Source organism: Clarias gariepinus, chromosome 23 (genome assembly GCF_024256425.1).
Source record: "Clarias gariepinus isolate MV-2021 ecotype Netherlands chromosome 23, CGAR_prim_01v2, whole genome shotgun sequence".
Taxonomy (NCBI): Eukaryota; Metazoa; Chordata; class Actinopteri; order Siluriformes; family Clariidae; genus Clarias; species Clarias gariepinus.
Genome location: NC_071122.1, coordinates 26,465,597 through 26,485,000, shown reverse-complemented (window position 1 = coordinate 26,485,000; position 19,404 = coordinate 26,465,597). Strand labels below are relative to the sequence as shown.

The following is a 19,404-nucleotide window of genomic DNA, read 5'->3' as shown; positions in this document are numbered from 1 at the left end:
CGTTAATATGATCTCGGGCTTGCTCCGCATTATAAAAGCAAGGCGCAGAGGTTTGTCTGAGGTCTGGGAAGTATGTGATGTAATGGAGAATATGAAAGAAACATGTCAGTGGGGAGATGTGACGCGCCCCAGGGACTTTAAACAAGGACACTAGAATTCCGCCCTTTGATCTCCGCGCTGAGGACAGCGCGAGAAAGAGCTGCGCGAGCTCCCCCGGCATCTTCACTCCCGCACCGTGCCCGCCCTCGCAGCCCCGCTGCCGAAGAGGAAAAGTGTGGTTAGGTTTTTGCGTCAGCGAGAACTCGCGCCGGCCATCGACAGCGGGAGAAGCGCCGTCACGAGGGAGCGTGCAGGAGCGCTGCCTCCGCGTGCTCAGTTCTGCCACTCGCACCAACACTTATCGTCAGCTGTGTGCCCGCATGCCAGTGTGGCACAGCCCCCGGAACTGCACATGCACAACCGTTATCCCTTTCTTTCCATTCTCCCTCCTTCAACACTTTCCTTCCCCATTTTACCTAAATAAATTACCCTTTTCCCGTAAGACCTCGCCTCGTGTCCGTGCTTTATGGTGCCGCCCGTGCAACATGGGTCGAATCCGTTACAGATCATAACAGTTTACTGCATTTCATTCTTATAATAACGCAAAAACACAAGCGGGGCTGAATGACCAACATCAGCTGACGCAGTAGAACGTCCTGACAATGTTATAATTTTTATGGTCATTTATTTTAGTTAATAAATCTACTATAAATTTAAAGAACACAAGATATAAGACGACACAAAACCCTACACGCGTCTTTTCTAATTACACGTGATAAAATTTAAAGGCTCATTGTGTTAACATTTATTTTGTTTAAATTAGATCCTAATAAGATTTAATTTAATTTAAATTCTACATTTGTATCGTCATTTTAGTTCTGTGATTATAAATTTGTTTAAATACAATGTTTTACTTGATTTTATCTGCTACTACGTGCAGTTCTAAAATTCCGTGTCTCATTAATCCAGCAGAGAATGAACTAAGGCATGAGGCGTCAGTCTGTAGTTATATAGCGCCACTCAACGGTAAAAGCCAGGAAACGCACAAAGCCAAACGGTACCGCAGAGCGCCGCGACGGTAGGACCTACATTCTGATTGATTAACCACTGTATGTATGTGTATGTGTGTGTGTGTGTGTATGTGTGTGTGTATGTATGTATGTGTGTGTGTGTATGTATGTATGTGTGTGTGTGTATGTGTGTGTGTGTATGTATGTATGTGTGTGTGTGTATGTGTGTATGTGTGTATGTATGTGTGTATGTGTGTGTGTGTGTGTGTGTGTGTGTGTGTGTGTGTGTGTGTGTGTGCACCTTACCAGGCTTTCAGCCGTGAGCTCAGGCAGTTCATGCAGGACACAGTAGGGGAAGTCCAACACTGTAATGCTGAAACACACACACAGTTTATTATAAGTTTATATAGTAAACTTTATATATATATATATATATATATATAGAGAGAGAGAGAGAGAGAGTGTGTGTGTGTGTGTGTGTGTGAGTGAGTTACCTGTTTTTTGCAGTAATATATGACATGATGTTCTGGTTAAAGAACTTTAAGATCAGCGGAATGCAGTTAGCAAAGACCAGGTGCTGCGCCATGTACTCAAACTGGAAGACACACACACACACAGACACACACACAAACTGTTGTGAAGACTCATGATTTGTACACGTGCTTTTGTCAGCTGACTTCATTTTATTGCCCCATAACGTTACTGAGTCTCGACCTGAGTAACTGATCAACCCCAGATCATAACACTGTCTCCAGAGGCTTGTACAGTGGACACTATGCATGATGGGAGCATCGCTTCATGACCATGATTAAATGATCTTTATAAAAACAGAAGTTTTGACAGTTTGGTGGTCTGGAGATTTCAGGTGTGTGTTAACACAACACCAAGAGATATAGACAATGGAAATGTCTTTTTCTGCACATCGATCTGTAAAGATAATAATTATAAAAACACTTCCAAACTATTTGAAGTTCAACCTTATACAGTAAAAAAAATATTCACAAGTGGAAAGCCTTTACGACCGTCACTGATCTTCTGATTCTCCCAGGGGTGGACAAATAGCAAATTCACCCCAAGACCGTAGAATGTTTAAACAAGTATAACAAAGGGGGGCGCTCTTGCATGGCAATGGGGTGGGACGTGTTTGGCTCGTGCTCCCCCTGGCCCCTTTTTTTTTATATATATATAAATAAGCACTTTATTTTACGGAAACACTATATAAAATTTTAAATTTTATACTTTAAGATCAGCGGAATGCAGTTAGCAAAGACCAGGTGCTGCGCCATGTACTCAAACTGGAAGACACACACACACACACAGACACACACACAAACTGTTGTGAAGACTCATGATTTGTACACGTGCTTTTGTCAGCTGACTTCATTTTATTGCCCCATAACGTTACTGAGTCTCGACCTGAGTAACTGATCAACCCCAGATCATAACACTGTCTCCAGAGTTTTAAATTTTATATGATTTTCACTTTAAAATAAGGACATGCGGGTCAATGGCGAAAAAACTGTGCAAATATAAATATGACGCATCATCCAATACTAGGCCCAACGTCGCCTCGTCTTCGTGCTCCACCCTCACCCGGTCCCGAGCAACACCACCCCCTCCGGGCAGTCCGGAGAAAATGGATCCTGAGGCCTTGAAATCCGAGATTCTTCGCTCATTAAAAGAAGACATCTCAGCAGTAATTAAAGCTGAACAAAAATGCACAAAATGCGCTTGCCGATGATTTCAGCGCCCTTAAAAACGAGATACAATCCGTTAAAAGGGAAATTATAAACAATGCGGCGGCCTTTCACTCTGAAATAGAGCGGATGAAGACCGTGATACAGGAGGTGGAAGGCGGCCTAACGTGGTCAGACGAGAAAACAGAGGTAGCTGAGCTAAGAGGGAAATGCGAGGACATGGAGGGAAGGATGAGAAGGTGTAATATCAGGATAGTGGGGGTAGCTGAGACGGAGGGATCAAACTCGACTGTGTTTGTTTCGAGGCTGCTGAAAGAAACACTACGACTGGAGAAGGATGTGCTTGTGGACCACTCGCATAGAATTCAGGCTCCGAGAAGATCGGATGAAAAAGCGCGTGTCATCATGGCCAAACTTCACTATCACCAAGACTGTGTCGAGGTGTTGAGCCGTGCGCGCGCTCGGCCTCCGCTGAGATTTAACGGAGAATCAGTCGCCATCTTTCCGGATTATACTGCGAGTGTTGCCAAGGCCAGGGCTGCGTTTACCGAGGCTCGGAAACTACTGCGTAATCGTCAGGGCGTCCGGTATGGCATCCTATACCCAGCCCGTTTACGTGTTTTACGCAACGGGAGAGAAAAGGTGTTCACAGATGCAGAGGAAGCCATGAGGTATATCAAAAAGAACATTATTTCCACAGAGGCTTAAAAACTATGAAAACACTTAACCTCTATCCTTCTAAACCGTTTTCCAGCCTGGACCGCGTTTCAGTGGAACAGTGACCTTTTGTTCGTGTTGTTTTTAGCTCTTCCCGGAGGACGTACAGGGTACTGTTCAGTCATGAGAAGGAGACTTTCCACGGATAATTCTGACATGAAAATATTTACTTAAAAGTCTCGCTGCTGATGGAAACATCATTAATTTTACTATTGATATACCATTAAGGTTTCCTTCCCTACCTTTTTTTTTTGGTGGTTTATCTATTTTATTATTATTATTATCATTATTATTGTTGTTATTACTATTTTATTATATCTTTTAATTAATAATATAGGTCTTCCTTTATTGTAAGCTTGTGTTGCTTAGTTGCAGTTTAAGAGAAGCGTCTAATATTATTGCCTTTGCCGGTGTCAATAGGCTTACTTTAACTGTTTTCCTTATTGTTATTACCATTATTATTCTTATTATATCAGTTATATCTGATCATGGTCCCCTAATTATGAAAATGCGTATCCCCAATACACAATCTAGCTACCGTCCCTGGAGGTTAAACTCCTTGCTTCTATCAGAGGAAGCTTTTACTAAATTCATTTCCTCTGAGATGACATTATTTCTTGAGATCAATCAAACACCAGGGATGTCCTCTTTAACTATATGGGAGTCACAAGGCATATTTACGAGGCCAGATAATTTCATATTGCGCAAAGAAGAATAAAAATGACACTGCACGCTTTAAAGAACTGGCTGATGAGATACTGGAGCTAGATAGACTATATAGTTATGTGCCCTCTGCAGACATAATGAAAAAGAGTATACTTTTGCAGACTGAGTTTGATCTCCTGTCAACAAGGCAGGCTGAATATCTTCTTTCTAAATCAAGACATATGCCCTATGAGCATGGGGACAAGGCTGGGCGAACACTTGCTCATCAGCTAAGACAAAGGACTGCCAATCAGTCCATCCCTGTAATTAACAATGAGCAAGGCTTAAAAAATACTGATAGCCTTAAAATGAATGCATGTTTCCGAAATTATTATTACGACGTTTAGAGGGGGTGTTGCCCTCCATCATATCACCTGACCAAACGGGGTTTATTAAGAACCGCTATTCTTTTTTTAACATCAGACGACTTTTGAATATTCTTTATGGCCCCTCTCCACCTGGCACACCCGAGGTAGTTCTCCCATTGGATGCAGAAAAGGCATTTGACCGTGTGGAATGGGGTTATCTTTTTAATACTCTGGAGAGGTTTGGATTTGGTCGTAAGCTTATATCATGGATAAAACTTTTATACACGTTTCCATTAGCCGCTGTGCGTACTAATAACAGCATATCTGCTTATTTTGAGCTTCAACGTGGCACGAGGCAGGGATGCCCTCTGTCTCCACTTCTATTCGCAGTCGCAATGGAACCACTTGCTTTAACTTTGAGACAAAGGGCCGATATCCAGATTATTAGCCGATAGCCGATTATTCTTAACCAAATCTTTCTTCTCCAAATTAAATAATCAGTTTTCAACCTTTATTTGAAACAAAAAAACACCAAAAATTAAAAGAAGTATACTGCAGAGACCTAGTGCAAAAGGAGGGATGGCACTTCCAAATTTCCTGTATTATCACTGGGCAGCCAATATAAGAGCGCTGATGTTCTGGTTAAATAATGACATTAATCCCCCTGTTTGGACAATTCTGGAGGGGGCTTCAGTTAGGCCCACTTCTCTAATAGCATTATTGTGTTCTAAAATATCATTTATTCAACCAATCTCTAGTTTGACCTCTAATCCAGTTGTTATACATTCAGTTAAAATCTGGAATCAATTCAGACTATCGTTTTCTCTTAGAGAGTTACCGGAGGCTGCCCCAATTGCTAAAAATTACATGTTTGTTCCGTCTATGATGGATGATGCCTTTAAAGTTTGGGCTAGAAAGGGTTTGGTCTCATTGTCTGAACTCTATATTGATGGAAATTTTGCACCCTTCAAACAGTTGGTACAGAAATACGACATTCCCAAATCACATTTTTATAGGTACTTGCAGCTTCGGAACTTTGTGGCATTGAATTCTAATAATTTCCCATCATGCCCTCCACTTTCTTTATTAGATTCAATATTTGAATGTAAATCAGTCCAAAAACAAACTATACGCAGGATTTATGAAACACTCAATATGTATGATTTAACACCCTTAGACTTAGTCAGAAATAAATGGGAGACAGATTTAGATGAACCAATTTCAGAGGAAATCTGGCACAGAATAATACAGGGATTTTTCTCATCATCCATTTGCCTTAGACATGCTGTAATACCATTTAAGATTGTGCATCGTCTACACTGGTCAAAAGTCAGACTCCCTAAGATTAAAACTGATATAGACACCACGTGTGACAGATGCAGACAGGCTCCTGCAACTCTGCTGCATATGTTCTGGACTTGTCCAAGACTCTACATGTTCTGGACCAATATTTTTGAGACTTTTTCTGGAGTATTTGGAGAGACAGTAGAGCCATCTCCATTTGTTGCATTGTTTGGTGTGCCTCCAGAAAATACCAGTTTTAACCAAAGGGACAATTAAAATATTGGCCTTCTGTTCCCTTTTGGCTAGAAGATTAATCCTGACTAAATGGAAAGACCCTGATCCACCAACATTTAGCCGCTGGATAAGGGAGGTGATGTACTGTCTTAAACTGGAGAAAATTAGGTATACAGTTAGAGGGTCTACTGACACATTTTATAGTATTTGGCAGCCTTTCTTAACTTTTGCTAAGGGCATGAACGCAGATAATATAGTACCGTAAAGAAAGTGTGTGTCAAGATTACTTATTTTTTTATTAAAATGTTTATGGACATCTGATTGTTATGACATCCTTGTGTTTGTCTGGTGTTGGGGGGGTGGTTTTGTGTTCTCTTTTGTTGCGTTTTGTTGTGTTTTTTTTGTAAAGTTTGAAAATAAATAAAAAAACAAGTATAACAATATACAGAGGAAGCCACGTCAAATAGCCGCGGCCATGTGAATGGCGTGCGGCTGCCCTATGGATACCTGGTTCCACCACTAGATGGCGCTTTGTTCTCAAGAACACGTTAACACAAGCCTGCAATTTAGCTGCGCAATTGCAAACACGTGATTTTATCAACCCACAATTTAAAAAAAAAATTATTAATAAAAATAATTTTTATTAGTAGCAGTATATATAATTGGATAAATCACAATTATAAGCCCACTTTCTCGCGCACGCAGGCTCTCACACACAAACACACACACACACGCACACACAAATAGCACATAGCACACTAACCCGTAATTGGTGATTGTTTTTGTATTTGTGCTTTTGTATATATTTTTTAAATGTTTAAATAAAACAAGATTTTCAGAGTATATAATTTGTTGTGTCATCTGTTTACAGCGTTGGCTGATTTTGTGATTGAGACCCACACGGGTTACATTGAAATAATTTTTATTAGTAGCAGGAGTAACCTTGGATAAATCACAATAAAAGCCCACTCTCTCGCGCACGCACTCTTTCTCACACACACACACACACACACACACACTCAGACACTCAGACACTCACACAAATAGCACATGAAATCGCATAAAACCAAATGGAACTAGGGCTAAAAATATAAGCACGGATCATACATATGGACTTATCATGGTCCTACTATGGACCTGCCATGCTCCAGGCGGCTGTTTTTTAAGTTAGTTTTCAGTGTTTTAAAATCTGCAAAATTACCACCATGGAGTACATTAGTTATGATAGAGACACTCTTGTTTCCATTGGTATACAATGTACTCACAATTCGACAGTTTTAACTCCAGATCCGAGCTGGCCGAGTGAGATCCTGAGAGACAACTAAGGACGCGACACGAAGCGGTGGCCATGAGGGAAACAAGCCGGCGTCAGAAACAGGCTGAGAGCCCGTGCACACCGCACACCTCTGCCTAGCATCCTGCTCGCCAACATCCAGTCACTGGAGAACAAGCTTGATGACCTCAGGGCCAGGATAAAGTTCCAGAAAGACATTCGGGACTGCAACCTCCTCTGCTTCACTGAGACAAGGCTGAACCCAGCGGTGCCGGACCACGCCATCCAGGCGGCCGAGTTCTTCTCGGTTCACCGCATGGACAGGTCACGGGACTCGGGGAAGTCAAGGGGAGGCGGCGTGTGTTTAATGGTGAACAGCAGCTGGTGCAACAGCGCGAGCGTTGTTCCTCTCGCACGCTCCTGCACACCAAACCTGGAACTACTGTCCATCATGTGTCATCCTTTTTAGTTTACATCGGTCATAATCAGTGCCGTTTATATTCCACCACAAGCGGACACGGACACTGCCTTCTGACAGCTCCGATGATGACGTCAGCGTGTTTACGGAAGCGGTTGTGGGATTCATTGGGAAACTAGCGGCTGATACCGTAAAGAAAAAGACTATTAGAACGTTACCCAACCAGAAGCCGTGGGTGGATAAAACCATCCGCGACACTCTAAGATCTCGCACCGCTGCCTACAACACGGGACTCGCGTCGGGGGACATGGAACCATACAAGGCTGCGTCATACAGCGTCCAGAAGGCGATGAAAGAAGCGAAGCAGTGCTACAGGAGAAAGCTAGAGTCACAGCTCCAACAGAATGACTCTAGGAACCTGTGGCAGGGACTAAGGACAATTACGGATTATAAAACACCAATATCTGGTATGACGAACGCGGACGCAACTCTGGCAGACGAGCTGAACACTTTCTATGCTCGCTTTGAGGCTGCAGCTAAAGACGCAAGCGATGCTAATGCTAGCGGCGCTAACGGCTGCAGACAGGAAGACACTGCCAGCACCGGAAACGCGTTCATTATCACCGAGCACGACGTGAGGACAGCCTTCAAAAGAGTGAACACCAGGAAAGCAGCAGGACCAGACGGTATCTCGGGTCGTATCCTCAGAGCCTGTGCAGACCAGCTAGCACCTGTGTTCACTGAGATATTCAACATCTCTTTATCTCAGTCGGTGATCCCCACATGCTTCAAAGAGTCCATCATTGTTCCTGTCCCAAAGAAACCTCATCCTGCTTCTCTTAATGACTATCGTCCTGTAGCCCTCACCTCAGTAGTGATGAAGTGCTTTGAACGCCTGGTCAGAGACTTCATCATTTCTTCACTACCGAACACACTCGACCCACTACAGTTCGCTTACCGTCCAAATCGTTCCACAGACGATGCCATCTCTCATCTACTCCACACATCACTTACTCACCTGGACACTAGAAGGGGGAATTATGTTAATATGCTCTTCATCGACTACAGCTCTGCATTTAAAACCATAATTCCCTCCACACTCACCACCAAGCTGGAGCACCTGGGACTCAGCTCATCTATGTGTCAGTGGATCTTCAACTTCCTAACTGGCAGGCAGTAAGGATGGGCGGACATGTCTCAGCCTCCATCACTCTCAGCACTGGAGCCCTCCAGGGTTGTGTTCTGAGCCCCCTGCTGTACTCTTTGTACACATATGACTGTGTGGCCACTACCAGCTCCACCACCATCATTAAGTCTGCTCACGACACCGTTGTGGTGGGCCTGATCTCTGATAACACCGAGACGGCCTACCTGAAGGAGATTAGGAATCTGGAGAACTGGTGCCAGAGGAACAACCTCCTTCTAAACGTCAGTAAGACAAAGGAGTTGATAGTGGACTTCAGCACTAAGCAGAAGAGAAACTACCAGACCCCTGTCATCAACGAGAGCCCAGTGGAGAGAGTGGACAGCTTCAAATACCTCGGTGTTCACATCACGCAGGACCTGTCATGGTCCTGTCACATCAACACCGTGGTGAAAAAGGCCCGACAGCGTCTCTATCACCTCAGACGCTTGAGAGACTTCCGACTGCCCTCCAAGGTGCTCAGGAACTTTTACTCCTGCACCATAAAGAGCATCCTGACGGGAAACATCTCAACCTGGTTCGGGAACAGCACCATGCAGGACAGACGAGCTCTACAGAGGGTGGTGCGATCAGCTGAGCGCATCATCCGCACCGAGCTCCCTGACCTGCACTCGATCTACAGCAGGCGGTGCTGGACCAAGGCCAGGAAGATCGTGAAGGACCTCAGCCATCCCAACAATGGACTGTTCTCTCTGTTGAGGTCAGGAAAGCGATTCCGCTCCCTAAAGACCAACACAGAGAGACTGAGGAGGAGCTTCTTCCCGCAGGCGATACGGTCTCTTAATCACACCACCACACTGTACTGACCCATGCATATGGTTTTTACACACTGGACATTCGTTTACACTAGTGGCCACTGCACAACTACACCTGGTGGTCATCATATCACTCTGTCACAAGTCACTTTAAATAAATCACTTTTAAGCATATTTTGCACGGCACAAGACACTTTAAATATGTGGATTGCACAAACGCTGGACATTACCATTCTTTCATTACTATTTATTCTAACACCATTCCACACAAAAATTACATAAATATATACCTACCCGTTCAGCTGCTCTTATTCTTCTATATTTCCTCATACATTCTTTAAATATTTTTGCTATATTGTGTATTTTTGTTGTACAGTTATTTATTTTTTTTACTTTAATTTTTATATTTTATTTTATTCTTTCCTAGTTTTATTTACCGTTTATTTTAATTTTCATATTTATTTCCTATTACTATTCATAGTCTTTTATTCTTAGGTCACGAGCAGTGGTCTAAGCATTTCACTGCATATCGTACTGTGTATGACTGTGTCAATAAAGTGACAAATAAAATTTGAATTTGATTTGAATTTGTTTGACGTGGCTCCCACTGTATATATATATATATATATATATATATAAAAAACCTGAAAGCTACATCTCAGCCCCTTCAGGCCTCAATAAGTGTGTTACATGTTAAAGTCCATGACAGCACAATTAGGAGAAGACTGAACAAGGACAGATTGTTTGGAAGAGTTGCCAGGAGAAGCCTCTTCTGTTCTGAAAGAACTTAAAAGAATGACTGAAGCTTCACAAAACTGTCTGTCTGACAGATAAAGTTGGGTCTAAACCAGGTCATGGAACAGGACAATGATCTGAAGAAAGTCCAGACGTCGACCTCACAGAATTGCTGTGGCAGGACCCTCAAGGTGAGGGTTAGGTTTGGGGTTTTAAAGAAGAACAGACCAAAACCATGTGAGAGACTGATAAAGTTGTACAGGAAACCAGGATTTTAAGTTATTGTTGCTAAAGATGGATCTACAAGCGACTGAATCAGGGGGTACAGAGTATTGCACATTTTTTTCTTTTGGCTTCATTTTTGTTAAATAATTGCACTGTGAAAAATGTTATATGTTGTTGGTCTAAGGTTGTGTTTGCTGAATTCAGATCAGCGGATTTTTATTAGGTTTTTACACAAAATCATGCGGAATTACAAGAGGGGGCACAAACGTTTACACAGTGGGGTACCTGGTAGACGTGGTTGAGTTTGAAGTGTTTCAGCAGAATCAGTAAAATAGCAGAAATGGCTTTGACGATGATCTCTTTATGACGGTTCACATCCACACCCAGCTTCATACTCTGTAACACCGTCGTCCTGCAGAGAGACACAACATCAGCGTGTGTGTGTCTCACACACACACACACACACACACACACACACACACACACACACACACTACTGCAGTGTGTAAGACTCTTACGGCATCTCCTCTGGAAGAACATCAGCGAGGATGTTGATGGAGTCCGTCTTCGCTTTTGATGTCGGAGCTGCAGCGAGCAGGATCTTTAAAAGAGCGATCTGAGACACACACACACACACACACACACACACACACAGAGGATTTGGTGTGAGTGAGGTGTGTGACTGGTGTTTTTATAACCGTGATTCTGATTGGACCCTCACCATGTACTGAGGCAGGCTGGGTAAAATCCCCTGATACAGCAGCTCAGTGGGACACAGCTCCATCTGCTCCTCACCCTACACACACACACACTTTCATGCTCTGTGATTACAGATATAGACGTGTGTGTGTGTGTGTGTGTGTGAGAGAGAGAGAGAGAGAGAGACAGAGTAAGACTCACCCCAGACAGTGGTGTTTTCTGATACTCCTCCTCCCTCGCAATCTGAACCTCTGCTATGGAGACATACTTATGCTGCAAACACACACACACACAAACATCAGAACCTGAGGAAAACTACAGACACAGAACAGCATATCAGGTTCCTCACCTGTCAAGGAGGAACAGGAATCTGAGAGTGTCTCACACACACACACACACACAGCTACAGCACAGTGTTACCTGTTTTAGGGTTTTGATGCTCTCATGGATTGGCCGAGGTAAACCCACCACTGTGTCTGTGTCACTGTAACACACACACACACACACACTTTATAAAGTGAACACACACAGTAGTACAGTGGAACCTCAGCTGAGGATTACGAGTAACGCAGTTTCCGAGTGTTCCGCAAGACGGGCAAAGATTTTTAATACATTTTGATTTGAAACACGAGCATTGTCTTGGTTTACGTACTGAGCATCATGTATCACGCATGCGCTTCTTGTTTTGACGCCGAGCGTCATGTGATCACAACTGAGCCAACAGTTTTTCCTCTTTCTTTTGCTGCAGAATTGTGGGTAATCGTCTCCCCTGCTGGGTTTTAGTGCTCGTCCCTCACTGGTATAATCAACATCTGTGCACGCGTGTTCTGTTTACTATAACACTGTGACCACATGTGTTTGCATACAAATTTAATTTTGTGTTTGTAAGCGTGTGTGTACAGTACAGCACGCGTTAACTGTTTATTATAACACACGTGTGTGCGCGGGTAAAGCAAAAGAAAGTCTCAATATAGAGGTTAAAAATTTATTTTCTTCCTCAGCCCATCGTTGTGTGCGCGCGCGTAATTTGACGCTGTTCCAGGTCACACACTCTCTCTCTCACCTTAATGCATGTGCGTGTTTGTGTATGTGTGAAGCACCCCCTCTGCTTCACAAACACACAAACATGCCCACATTAAGGTTCTCACTAGATCCAGAAAATATGATCATATAACCCCAATATTATCATCCCTGCACTGGCTACCTGTTCAGTTTAGAAATAATTACCAAATAGTATTACTTACATACAAGGCTTTAAATGGTTTAGCTCCCACATACCTAACCACTCTTCTGATACGCTATAATCCACCACGCTCCTTAAGATCACAAGACTCACGTAACTCATCCCATAACCTCATACTTCAGTACATCTATCCTGAATGGCAACTACGCTAATTCTCTCCATCTGTTCTGTACTTTTCTACCCATCCCGAGGCATCTGGAGATTGTACCAGCTTCAGTAGACAAAGGCCAACCCTGCGAGGATCCTGAGGCATCCAGAGAAGGACCAGCTCCAGCTGGATTCTGCTTTATGATGGCTGGAGCTACCATCCTGCTCCTGTGCTCCCAGTGATCCAGACCCCATCTGCCCTCTGCATCTACTGACTCCCTATGCTGAACTGGACTTCATGTTAATTTAAAGAACTTCTGTTATATTGTACTTTCAGCTGCATAACAAACATGATGTTATATCATCTCTATCTGTTATCACCCAGATGAGGATGGGTTCCCTGTTGAGTCTGGTTCCTCTCAAGGTTTCTTCCTATTACCATCTCAGGGAGTTTTTCCTTGCCACTGTCGCCGTCTTGCTCAAGTGGCTTGCTCAGAAACATTTCATTTATTCATCTCATTATTATCTAGACACATTTTTCCTCACACATACACAATTTATTATTATTATTATTATTATTAATTTATAATTATTTTTTAATGAATTTCTTTCATTTTTGTGAAGCTGCTTTGAGACAATGACCATTGTTAAAAGCGCTATATAAATAAAATTGAATTGAACTGAACTAAAGCAGGAGAGTGTTTGTGAACCGGCACGGTGTCTGCGCGCACAAACGGAAGAACTTATCTGTCGTGATTTTTTTTTCTTCTTTTTTTTAAGGTAAAGTGCAGGTTCATTTGTTTTATTTTTACTTTATTTTTTGTATTAATTATTTTTATGTTTTTTTTTGGGACTGTAGAACAAATAGTTTAAGTTTCCATTATTTCTTATAAGAAAGTTAAATTTGGTTTATGAGTGTTTTGGGATATGAGCCCGCTTCTGGAACGAATTATGCTCGTAATCCAAGGTTCCACTGTATAATAATGTAACATTACTGAGTGACTTACTTCCCCAGAGTGTAGCCAATGAATTTACTCCTGCTGCATTCCAAAAAGTTCTCAATGTCTTTTTCCCTATTACACACACACAGAAAATCAGCTTAAATCTGGATAATGCACAGATTCTATGTGTGTGTGTGTGTAGGTGTGTGTGCGCGCGCGCCTACCGAACTTTGGGAGCCCACGGCAGCCCTTTAGGAAAGGACACTCTGTCGGAGGAGGGGTGAGGAATGGGCGGGACCATGACCTCATCACGCTCAAGAGGAAAAGACTCCGCCTCCAGAGTATTCTCATTATCATCACTCTCCTCCTCCTCCTCCCCCCGCACATCCTCTGCCTTAAAGGGATCCTTCTCATTAAACGCCTCCAGATTCTCCTGCTTTATCAGAGCCTGGGGGGGGTTTACACAGTGGGAGCAGTGAGAAGGGTCTGTGTGTGTGTGTGTGTGTGTGTTTGTGTGTGTGAGAGAGAGAAAAACACCTTGTGTTCTCTGCGTGTGCGTCTTTGTTGTTGGTCGATGATGTCACAGGCTGAAGTGGGCGGGGATGAGGCCCTCATGCTCTTCATCACTCTGATGCTGTCTTCAGGGAGACAGGGCAAACCAAGCTCCACCCTCTTACACACCTTAAGACTCTGCAGTTGCTCAAAGCCTCCCAATGTGAACTACACAAACACACACACAAACACACATATACACTACCGGTCAAAAGTTTTAGAACACTTTCTAACTCCATGATGGTTCCTGATTTTTATTTCTTTCTACATTGTAAAGGCTGAAGGCGTCCAAAAAATGCATTAATCTCCTTTGAACAGTTAATGGTGAGATGTTTCTGCTACTTCTGCTCTGTAAAGACTTCATAACGCCTCTAATCTGAGGGGCTGGTTGTTAATTGGTCATTTTTCAGGCTGATAACTCTAAATGAACTTCTCGTCTGAGACAGAGGTAGGTTTTGGTCTCGCCCTCCTGGGACGGCCTTCATGAGAGACAGTTTCATTATGGTGCTGGACGGATTTTGCAAATGCACTTGACAATACTGTTCTTGCAAGAACTATTACAGAAAGGCCGACCTCTGTGTCTTATAATAACAACTAACTCTTGTTTATCTTGTTGTTACGTAATTACCTAATTCCATATGTGTTATTTTATAGTTTTAAAATCCCCAGTATTGTTGGAGAATGTAGAAAATAAATCACTAAACAAAAACAAAGAAATTGGCAATTGACCCTAAACTTTTGAATGGTAGTGTGTATATATATTAAAACACACTACACACTTTACCCAGGACAGGTAATAATGTTCCAGCACATCTGCACACACACACACACACAAGCCAGACAGGTTACCAGGATGCTTTTCCAGAGCAGCAGCAGCACTTTCTTCATGGGGAAGTGGGGGGCGTGGCCACTGCAGAACTTAGTTACCATGGCGAAGAGCATCACAGAGACTGGCTCACTGTTATACTGTGGTGAGCCTAGCCACACACACACACACACACACACACACAAAATCACAATTCTGCATCTCAATGGAAATACACACACACACACACACACACACAAAATCACAATTCTGCATCTCAATGGAAATACACACACACACACACACACACACACCTAGCTCGGTTTTAAAAGTTTCCCTTAACACTCTCCACTCTGGAGGATCTGCAGGGTCTTCGTGTCGAACCGTCTCCACAATCAGATACATGATGTTTAAGAGCACCCTACACACACACACACACACACACACACACACAGAACAGGACAGTAGTAAGTATGCAAATATGTTATTTATAAAGCATTTTTCACAATAAGTAGTTTCCAAAAAAAATATGAAAAGTATTATGAACTTAAAACACAATAAAACATATTTAAAACAAATGAAAATAGAAACAATAAATAAGTTTTAAAAAATAAAGATTACCATCACACACACTAAAACCTAATCAGTAATCCTGCTTGCTGCTATTAAGATACACCATTGGACAGAACGGTGTGTGTGTGTGCGTGCGTGTGTGTGTGTGTGCGTGCGTGCGTGCGTGTGTGGGTGTGTGTGTGCGTGTGTGTACCTGAGGTCTGTGCTGTCTGCCAGGGAGATGGCAGGTTTTCTCACTGCACTGCTACAAGCTGCATTATTACTGAAACACACAAACAGTTTTAGACTTATAGACACTGGAACTATTAGTAGCCACACTCTCTCACACACACACACACACACACACAATCCCCCCTATCTTATCTTCACTTCATTGGCTCCCTGTGAAATTTTAAAATACTACTCTTGACATATAAAGCATTAAATGGTCTCGCGCCGCAGTACCTGAGCGAACTGCTAGTGTCTTACGATCCGCCACGCCTACTTCGATCAAAGGATGCAGGCTGCTTGTCAGTACCGCATATTATGAAAACTACAGCTGGGGGCGGAGCTTTTTCTTACAAAGCCCCAAAGTTATGGAATAGTCTTCCAAATAGTGTTCGGGACTCAGACACAGTCTCAGTGTTTAAGTCCAGGCTAAAAACCTATTTATTTAGCCAAGCAGGTTTATAAACTATTGTTATTATTATGGTTGTTTATTAGTGATTAGGTGTGTGATTACTCGATCTCCAGGCTCAGCAGCTCCACCAGAGCGGAGAAAGTTCCAGCCTCCAGCAGCAGGAACACGTTGTACTTCACCCAGTACTGAAGCTCCACCTCTGAGCTACAGTCCGCAAACGTCCCTGTCACACACACACACACACACATCATGATGACTCAGTCAACATGTAAAACTAATAATCAGTTATTTTCTCTCTACTTTGTTGCTTTGCAGCAGAGACTCAACAGTCCGTATTAGGATCATTTTCCAATAATTTATTTTTGACATGTTGATTCTTTTCTATACCCAATGTGTGTGTGTGTGTGTGTGTGTGTGTGTGTCTGACCTTGTGCCATGTACAGCACGGCTCTGGCGACCTTTAACCTTTTAACCCTGCAGGTCACGTCCAATCCGTCCAGCAAGCGCAAGGCATGAGCACGGTGCTCCGACACACTGAGGTCCACCCAACGCTTCTCACACACTGCAGAGCACACACACGCACACACACGCACACACACGCGCACATACATGCACACGTTAAACATTATTTCATGATCTCACACTGCTGCTCATTCCTGTTGTCATGGAGATGAAGCGAGACTTACTGTGTGTGTGTAAATCCTCCTCAAAGCATTTTCTGTTGAGCTGAAACTCTGGGCCCTCAGTGTAACTGTACAGTTCTAACACACACACACACACACACACACACAGAATGTATAATGCTGTAACAGAGCTCAGATTGTGATTCTGTATGCAGCAGAGTTCTGGTGTTTACCTGAGACTTCACACGCCCACTTATCAGAGTCACTGTACTCAAACTCCAAATCAGGAGCCTCACACAGCCCCTGGACAACACACACACACACACACACACACACACACACATAATGTAAAAAGTTTGATCAGAGGGAACAGATAAACGCCATGAAATGTCTTCTCTTACTGACTTCAAGGGCTTAACGCTGCGTGTGTGTGTGTGTGTGTGTTCGTATGAGTATTACAGTGTTTTAGCACTTTTTCTTTTTTTTTCCTTACTGCAACAGACAATAAAATAATACACATTAATCAGAGTAAAGATAAAGGACGGTAAAGTATTAATAATCTAAGAGCACAGAATAAAGGAGACGGACACGAGGGGACAGACACGAGATACAGTGGGAGACACACCAAGAGACACATTAACTGTAATTTTAAAAAATCTCAGAAATGTAGAAATCTACTGATCTGCTTGTTTAGTTGAATTAGTTTAAAAGATTGAAGCCAGTCGTTCCCATGTGGACAGGAGAGAGACAGATGGGTTGTCTAACAGTGAAGCAGGGCGTGAGATACACCTAGGGGTGAAGGAGATGAACTTTAATAAAGAGTTAAGGATCTTCTGGTCTCACACGTGTTCAAGTTTCACCTCTTGTCTCACAGAGTGTGTGTGTGTGTGTGTTTATTATCTCCAGATATCGTCACAGTAAACCTTGTGCAGGAATTAAAGTGAACTTCTTTAGTTTCGTTGTATTGATTAGTATTTATCAGGCCTGAGTCAGGATACGCTGAAGATCAGATGTGCAGTAACGTCCCTCTCAGACTAGTTCAGCTCGGAGGTTGTGAAATCCAGTCAGTGTGTTTACTGGGACATCTGTTACATCGATACAGTCCAATTTAATGACACACAGTTATTTCTGATGTTTAACGATCGTCACTGTTGCAAAGCAGCTTCACACAATCAGAGGGATTATTTACTTATTTATAAATAATCACAAGTGACTTATGATTGACAGGAGAGCCATGTAAACACAAACACTCGGACCGGAAGTAGTTGTCTGAAGCACTTCCTGTGCAGTGTGACCCAGAGTTCCCTCAGAGTTCCCACACAACACTTTAGTGATAATGTTCTGGAGAATTCTGCAGCTTTATTCTCCTCATCAGGGAGAAGAGACTCGGAGCTTCACCTCAGACTGGCTTTAAAGTCTCTCTGGAAATAAACAGCCGGTTCTCTCACTCACAGGACATTTAACCGGCTTCATCATCATCATCATCATCATCATTATTAGTACAGAATGACTGAGTATCAGCTTAAACGATGTCATTTAGCTTTAGCCTGCTAGCCCTTAGAGTTAGCGTTAGCCGCAATGCTAACCCATACGCCCTCCCTTACGCCCGGCTCTGGTCACGTGATCCCCGCGGTAACTGTAAATGCTCCCACCTCAGAATCTTTCCTCTGACTGCGGGTGAACTCGGCGCGGCCTTTCCCCGGTGTCACGGCTTTATTGGGTTTGTTATTGCCGCTCGGAGCTCCGGTACCGCAGCCCTCCATCTCCTCCACCGAAATATCGCGAGAACAGCGCGTGACCCGAGACAGGCGTAGCTGCAGCTCGCAGTAATGGGCGTGTCGAAAGGTAGGGGGCGTGTCGAAAGCGCTTCATGATTGGTTGCGCGCGCTGCCTGTTTAAAGGCTAATATAAACACTTTTGTTCTTTCTAATGCGTTTAAGTAATGCAGCCAACATAATCCTCCATATTAAAATTCCATTCTTTTCCTGTTAAATATCGATATTACAAATATTCCTTTCTAAACATTCTACTGCGTTGCCACGGGTTACTGACGTCATCCTCGCGCGTTTGAGTCATGGGCGTGGCTAAAAGGGATATAAAGCTCCGACCGGAAACTAACAATGAAATGAATTGTTATACCTATTGGATCGTTTTTTACATCTAAAACTAATCCTTCTGTAATACAAAAAGTTTTATTGTTGTACAATGAGGGGAAAAAACCGTTAGATTGATGTGCGCATGCCCAGTAGAGCTCGAGCTGTATTCCTTCTAGCCTTAACTGTATTAAACCCATAATCAAAATCAAATTATTTAAAGAATATAGTACCACAAGCTGTTCATAACATTTAATGTACTTTTTATATTTTTGCAATACTATTAACTTTGTATTGGTCAAACAAGACCAAAAAAAGTTACAGAATTAGTCATTCAGAATGTTTTAAACTGACAGTTGTTTTCTGTAGTTTTACTAAAAGTGCATAAAAACTAAAAACATTCTTCTTTATACTGTTTTGTTCACCGTTTTTTATACTGTTTTATATTGCTCTTTATAACGTCACTTTACTCAACTAAAATAAGCACACTTGCACTATTCCTATTGCACTGTTCGGTTTTTCACCATATCAGCCTTCTGTGTTGTAAACTGTCCCTTCTTACAGA

The 19,404-nt window shown here is 42.7% G+C and overlaps 1 protein-coding gene across 2 annotated transcripts in view; it reads right to left on the bottom strand.

Moving 5' to 3' along the window:
* Window positions 1–18,548, bottom strand: part of strip1 (striatin interacting protein 1) — a 29,722-nt gene extending 11,174 nt beyond the window's left edge. Inside the window, exons 1-18 of one of the 2 annotated variants that reach the window (XM_053484425.1) lie at window positions 18,399–18,548; window positions 16,980–17,049; window positions 16,810–16,884; window positions 16,551–16,685; window positions 16,226–16,346; window positions 15,698–15,766; window positions 15,246–15,352; window positions 14,976–15,103; window positions 14,112–14,294; window positions 13,799–14,022; window positions 13,641–13,706; window positions 11,724–11,787; window positions 11,505–11,576; window positions 11,326–11,400; window positions 11,123–11,220; window positions 10,890–11,016; window positions 1,544–1,644; window positions 1,356–1,422 (exon numbers count right to left, since the gene is read on the bottom strand). In XM_053484425.1, coding sequence (XP_053340400.1) covers window positions 1,356–1,422; window positions 1,544–1,644; window positions 10,890–11,016; window positions 11,123–11,220; window positions 11,326–11,400; window positions 11,505–11,576; window positions 11,724–11,787; window positions 13,641–13,706; window positions 13,799–14,022; window positions 14,112–14,294; window positions 14,976–15,103; window positions 15,246–15,352; window positions 15,698–15,766; window positions 16,226–16,346; window positions 16,551–16,685; window positions 16,810–16,884; window positions 16,980–17,049; window positions 18,399–18,509 — 1,893 coding nt within the window. In that variant the 5' untranslated portion in view covers window positions 18,510–18,548. The remainder of the gene's footprint in view (window positions 1–1,355; window positions 1,423–1,543; window positions 1,645–10,889; window positions 11,017–11,122; window positions 11,221–11,325; window positions 11,401–11,504; window positions 11,577–11,723; window positions 11,788–13,640; window positions 13,707–13,798; window positions 14,023–14,111; window positions 14,295–14,975; window positions 15,104–15,245; window positions 15,353–15,697; window positions 15,767–16,225; window positions 16,347–16,550; window positions 16,686–16,809; window positions 16,885–16,979; window positions 17,050–18,398) is intronic. The other variant, XM_053484424.1, reaches the window with a different exon arrangement.
* Between the last annotated feature and the right edge of the window lie 856 nt (window positions 18,549–19,404).